General features: G+C 51.2%; 2 protein-coding genes across 2 annotated transcripts in view; one reads left to right on the forward strand and one right to left on the reverse strand.

The window, feature by feature from the left end:
- The window catches only part of TIMM8A (translocase of inner mitochondrial membrane 8 homolog A (yeast)), an 11,222-nt gene extending 10,132 nt beyond the window's left edge, over positions 1-1,090 (forward strand). Inside the window, exon 3 of the mRNA XM_009286314.1 lies at positions 283-1,090. Coding sequence (XP_009284589.1) covers positions 283-444 — 162 coding nt within the window. The 3' untranslated portion in view covers positions 445-1,090. The remainder of the gene's footprint in view (positions 1-282) is intronic.
- Positions 1,091-2,002: 912 nt separating this feature from the next.
- LOC103904801 (magnesium transporter NIPA2) lies at positions 2,003-5,977 on the reverse strand. Its single transcript, XM_019473931.1, has 5 exons — positions 5,926-5,977; positions 5,752-5,808; positions 4,940-5,030; positions 4,643-4,803; positions 2,003-3,333 (listed from the first exon to the last, which is right to left on the reverse strand). The coding sequence occupies exons 1-5, from the start codon at positions 5,975-5,977 to the stop codon at positions 2,708-2,710; spliced, it is 987 nt and encodes a 328-aa protein (XP_019329476.1). The 3' UTR covers positions 2,003-2,707.
- Between the last annotated feature and the right edge of the window lie 327 nt (positions 5,978-6,304).

Raw genomic sequence — 6,304 nt, forward strand, 5'->3', positions numbered from 1 at the left:
GATGGGGACAAAATAGAGCCGCCGTGGGAGCAGTCCCAGCCCCGGTGAGCGCGGGGGCGGGGGGGCTCTCGGGGAAGGGAGGACCCGGGGGGATGGGATGGGACTGGACGGGAAGAGCCCCGGGCAGGGGGGGGCTAGATGCACCGTAGAGGATGAGATTCCCGAGGGGGATGACGGCGGTGCGCCCGCGAGCTCGAGACGCCCAGGAGGCACGGCCCCGGTGTGCGGAGGGGTGTCGGGCCGTGGTGCTCCCGGGACCAACAGGTCCCCCACTGTGTGCAGGAGAAGTGCATGGACAAGCCGGGTCCGAAGCTGGACAGCCGGGCCGAGACGTGCTTCGTGAACTGTGTGGAGCGCTTCATCGACACCAGCCAGTTCATCCTGAACCGGCTGGAGCAGACACAGAAGTCCAAGTCGACCTTCTCAGAGAGCCTGTCCGACTGAGTGGGACCTGCGCCCCGGGGGACACCGGCCAGCGCCCTGCGAGGCTGGGCCCTCCGCTGCGCTGGCTCCCGGTCACTCTGCCGCCTGAATGAGCCAGGATCAGCTCTGGGGTTTAGGATTTAATTAAATGCAGTCTTGGGGAAGTTGCAGCCAGATGAGAGCCCATGACAGAGGCACAGTCACTCCTCCTCAGGGTGACGCGCTGCCAGCAGCTGTCTTTGCACTGGGACTCCTGGGCTACCGATGCTACGTAGGGAGCATTTGGCACGCACCCGCTCAGCTGAAAGGAGGGGTGGTGATGCTCGCATCAGGGGCTGATGTGAATCTCAGCCCTGGGCGAGACCAGCCTGTGACCGCTGCCTTAAACAGTGCTGCACAAAACAAACCCTCCTGGGTAGATGCTAACAAGCCCTGCAGGCGCCATTGCTGTGCAGTCCGGCACAGGTACCCTTAGTGAGAAGAGTTTGTTGAGCACAGTGACCATCCCACACAGTGTCGCTACTGGAAAATACTTTCACACTTCCATAGGTAAATCGTTCATGTGGCCAAGTGACAAATTTTCAAATTGCAGCACAACTCTGTCAATACTGACTTGCTCCATTAACTGCTTTCCCCTGGTCAATGTAATAAATATTAACTGGGTCAATTTTTAACATGAGATTCGCCTTTGTTCAGGTAGATGACCACTGAGAATTGAAAATCTGACCTTCTTGTCATTCTCCTTCCTTCCCAGTAATCCTGTTTATTGCAAAATTAGTAGGGAGGGGGCATAATTGTCTTCTGGCTAGAAGGTCTGCTCTGAATTCTGATTTGTTGCTCAACTGATTTGGTCCCATGAATCAAACTTGTTTCTGGGAGAGGCTGTGGCCTTTCCTCCTCATCCCCAAAGGGTTAACAGCTCCTGCTGTCCTGTAAAGGAGTAGTTTCTCTAGAGAAACTAAATGCAGGAAATAAGTAACCAGCTACTTTATAACCTCATGCACCTTTACCTGCGGAGATCAGGGGAGGAAGGCCTATGGCTGCACCTTCTGGACTTCTGCCCCCAGGACACAGAGAGGAGCTTCTAACTGGAGAAACAACAAACTACTGATCCACCCTCTGGAAAGGCAGCATAGCATTTCAGCAGTGTTTACATACAGCGTGGCTCTGGGAAGCCTGGAGTGACCCACTGACAGTGGCTTGGAGCTCTACACAGGAACCTGGTAAAGCAGTTTTGCACACATCCCTTTGCTGTGGGTGGCTGGACAGGGCATGTGAGTTCCTAACACGGGTGGCTTGTAGCCAGCAGCCTTCCTGGGAACAAATTCAGGATGTGTTAAACAGAGATATGCAGGTATAAACCCACGTTAGTCAGGACACAGCTGTCTAGTTATCTTTCAGAAACTTACCTCAATAGCTAAGGACTCTTAGGTCACTCCTCTTCCCGCAATAAGCGATTCCCTCTCCTGTCCCTATCTTGAGTTTCTCTCAAGCATCCACACGGTTCTTCCTACCCCTGTAATCCTTCACGCCTTTCAGCACTGGCCCAGCTCTCAGTACAAATGTATCACTAGCCACTCGGTAACTGAACAAATAGTTTTTTAATAGAATACAGTAAGCAGGTGCTTCATCAACCTGCACAGCAGATGTTGCATGAAGAGGTTGGTCCCTCCGTAAGAGCCACAGCAGCACGTGGCAGCACCACTGAAGTTTTCTAGTTTTGGCTGTATTCTGTTCTTGGATGTGAATCTGTAAATAAATTCTAGCAGAGTGAGCAAAACAAGTACTTGACAGGAATTTTTGAATAAATATTCTGGGTATGTCATCTTTAAAGCCAGACATCCATCTTTTCTCCGTGTAATCTTAGCACCATGTTAGATTATTTTGTAACTGTTAATCTTTTAAGTATATTTTTAAAAAATGCTGTGAGGCCTCCCCAAATGCATGGTCTTCACATTCAGTAAGGGTTAGCACTGTGTTAGTGCTGCGGGGCCTCTGCGCCGCCAAAGCCTGTGTCCTGATGTGAGCAGATCAATTCTTCATGTAAAAGAACAGTGAAGAGGCACCAGATCCCAGGAACTGGGCGGTTCCCAGTGCTCCTGTCTGTAGCCGCAGGAGGCTGCTGTCCCTGTCAGCCTCCTGGCAGTGGCAGGTCACCCATCTTGTGCCGGGGGCAGGTAGATGGTAACTGCCAACTCCTGCTTGTGCAGCAGTAGCTAGCAGCAGCTGAGGCAGCATGTTCAACCTTGCAGTGGAGCAAAAAGCTAGCAGTTCAGAGGCTTCCTCACACGCTTTCAGCTTCCTCCTCCTCTGTGCTGCGAGAGCCTTTGTCCTCTGAGGGCAGAAGAGGCTGGTGCTGACATGACTGATGTTTGTCTGCACTCCTCCACGAGGCGTGCAGGTCTGTCCTGCCTTGCTGCAGGAAGAGGGGCAGGAGGTCGGGGGTGAAGGGCATGTCCCTGAAGGCGTGCAGGAGGAAGATGCCGGACACGATGGTGAGGAAGCCACTGATGGTGCCGATGATGTTGTCTAGCACCATGTGTTGCCACTCCTTGAAGAGGATGGCAGAGCACATCATGACTGCTGTGGTGAACAGCACGTAGTAAACGGGTGTGACCACAGATGTGTTGAAGATGTCCAAGGCTTTGTTCAGATAGTTGATTTGGACGCTGATGCAGATCACCAGGCACACCAGGAGCACCCAGCCCAGTGGTTCTTTCAGGACTGGCTTCCCGGAAAACAGTTCTTTCAGGGCAATCCCCAAGCCTTTGACACAGGACACAGAAAGCGAGCCGATGGCGGAGCAGACCAAAACATAAACCAGGACATTGCTCTGTCCGTAACGGGGTCCAGCCACAAAGATAAGCAGAAGGGAGCTCACCAGCACACATACAGCAAATACAATGAATCCTTGGGGAAAGAAGAATTAAAGAGCTCTATCAGAGAACAGTAGCACCAGTGACAGATGTAACTGAACAGCAAGTAGAGATGGAAGACAGGCGGGTAACTGCCCCATCAGTCTGTCTTTTTAGCCTCCACCTGTAGGGACCAGGGTTGGGAAGCAGAGTTGGTCTCCAGCCTGAGCAAAGCTGCAGAGACAACAGCAGCTCTATAGTGCTGATCACACCATCACCCCATAAGTCAGCCTGTCAGGGGATACAGCTGCCCGTGCTGGAAGGGGTAGGAGCACAGCCAGGCTCTACAGCACTAGCGGAGGTGGGGGGCTTGTTGACCAGGAAGACGAGAGGGCACAGCTCTGCAGGAGGCCCAAGAGGGTGGCAGAAAGCTTGGGAAGCCCTAGCTGAACTCTGTGGGCTGTGGTGGAATAAAGAGGAAAGCGCCACATCACAGGAGTGCGAGGTCCTGCCAAAACGCTCCCTCTAATGAGCAGCAGCATCTACCTGTTACTCTGCTTTGCTCTTCTCCCTGTGCTTCCTTCCTCCATCTCCTGTGGCTTATTCTGGCATTCATGCTATTGCCCAAATCATATCCTTGCAACCTGATTCATCCTCTAACATAAATACCAGGACTACTTGATCTTGGGCATAACTCCTTGAATCGCTCATTCATCTTTGCCTGAAGTTCCTCCTCTGTCTTCCCTCAGCCACACCACTGCCACACTCGTGTACAGGAATTCCATCTCCTATCCCAGCACTGCCACAGGCCAACCCCTTCTGCTGACAGCTGCAGCTAATTCCCATGCTCTTCATTTTTTGCATCTATACCTCATAGACAGTACAAAAAAAGCACTCTTGGTAACTGTTAATGACCCAAGTTCTCATCCTTGCTTCAGCACAAACCCAGTGACTTGGGAGCATCACCCAGACTCCCTCTCTGCGAAGTGGGGTTCCTGTCTGCTTCTTTCATCCGGGGTCAAGAGGACCTAACAGTCCTAAAAAGCCATTCTGAAGCTGACATGTCCCCTATGTTTTGAGCTAGTTAATAAGGTGTAAATCCTCTGAGCACATGCATTAAATGCTGTTTGACTGTCACCAATCTTTCATATTTAGAGTGTGGAGACCCCAGCCTTTTCCCACCACAGAAGGCAACCCACAAGCTATCCTGGACACAGGGGAATGTTTCCTCCACTGGTGCGCAGAAGAAGAAACAGCTCAATTACCCTTTAGTTCAGTCCTTCCCAATCTAGCCAAAAGTTGTATCCTACCTTCTACTGTCATTTCCAAGCCTGAAGTTGACAGGACCCCTTTTATTTAAGTACCTGGATCTTTCAGCTTCTCTGCCATTGACTCCAGGCTGGAAACCTCTTCTTCCTGTGGAGCATGGATCACCATCACCGTGGAGCCCAGGATACTCAGGATGCAGCCAATCTTCCCATGAACATTCAGCTGCTCATGCAGGAAGGTGGAAGACAGAACTGCACTGAAAGATAGTAAAAAAAACCCCAAAACCAATTAGGCCAAGGGATGGAGTACCTGAGGGAAGAGACAGAGGAAAGCAGAGCAACTGCTTTCACCACTAAGGTAGGTGAGGTAAGGGTGTTTCTGAGGCTGCTTACCTGACAAGGACACTTAGAGCACCCAGTGGAGTTACCAGCGTTGCAGGGGCAAAGGCATAGGCAGCAAAATTTGCTGCTTCTCCAACTCCCACTGCAAGAGAAACTCTGTCAGGTGAGCATCAAAGTAGGAGCAGTTCAGCATAATACAAGGTTGAGTGCAGTCAGAAGAGAGCCTCAGTTTCCACCTGAGCATCCCATGTTTCTCTGAGGTATGTCATGCAACCAGGAAAGAACAGCACCAGCAAGAACAAGCAGAAGCCAGATACAGGTTCTCTTGGGAAGAGAAGGCTCATGGTTACGCATGGTGATCCTTAGTCACACGTGGCTACGCAGATGAGCAGTAACCACAGGAAAATACTTCCATAATGTCCTCAAAGTTGAAAGGAGTTTTGACCCGTTTCATATTTCTAAGTCCTGTTCTTCTCCTGCAACAGCTTTTACAGCTTTTTAAAGGGTAAATCAAGTACAATTGGTTATTAATGTTGAAAAGTGTAAAATAGAGCAGCTGAAATCGCTGTAGCCTAAACCCACAGTGCTGGATGTGCTGTTATCAACTACATTGTCTGGGCGGGCCATTTCAGAAGCACTTAACCCAAGCCAGTTAGACTAGCTCCTCAACTCCTATTTAGCAGAGAAACCTGGTAATGCATGAGACTTCAGAATATTTTAGAGTTCTAATTAGATCAACAACATCCTCAGACACTCAGATAAAAATCAAGCAGTCAAACAATGATTGTAATAATAAAACACGAAAGCAACTGACAAACACACTCTTAAGTGTGTCTTGCTACAGTTTCAGAGTGGGTACTTACTGCACAGCAGCCCTGCCCACCAAAGCCATTCTTGCAGGTAGGCGTGACCTCCTTGCCCTAAGTGAGGAAGAAAGAGTAACAAGAAACCTCAGATGAAGCTACACAAAAGGCTCGTTATCCTGCCAGAACTGCCTCGGAGAAGCAAGCGGGAGCAGTCTGATCTCCTCTACGTGCAAGGCTGCCATGGGTCTGCCTGTCTTGTCACATATTGGCCTGACCCAGACATGGGCAAGCACTGATTCTTCTACTCTAAAAGCAAAGATTTTATCCCCTGGTTCTCCCGCGTTTGAAAGACAGCAGTTTCAAGAACGCGCGAGTGGTTACAGAAACGTGTCTCTGTTGGCTATCGGCAGTGGCTGGCTATCCCTGTGGAAGAAGTCTGCTTTCAGACCAAAAAGCCCCAGAAGCAAGGAGCGGGGCGGCCAAGGCCCAGCGCTGGCCGGACTGCCCGGGCGGAGGCTGACGCGGCCTGCAGCGTCCGGGGAACGCGCCTCCGGGGGGAGCAGCTGCTGTGACACCCGCGGGGCTTTCTGGCCACGACCCAACGGCGGGG

This window comes from Aptenodytes forsteri, unplaced genomic scaffold (genome assembly GCF_000699145.1).
Source record: "Aptenodytes forsteri isolate BGI_AS27 unplaced genomic scaffold, ASM69914v1 Scaffold888, whole genome shotgun sequence".
NCBI lineage: Eukaryota > Metazoa > Chordata > Aves > Sphenisciformes > Spheniscidae > Aptenodytes > Aptenodytes forsteri.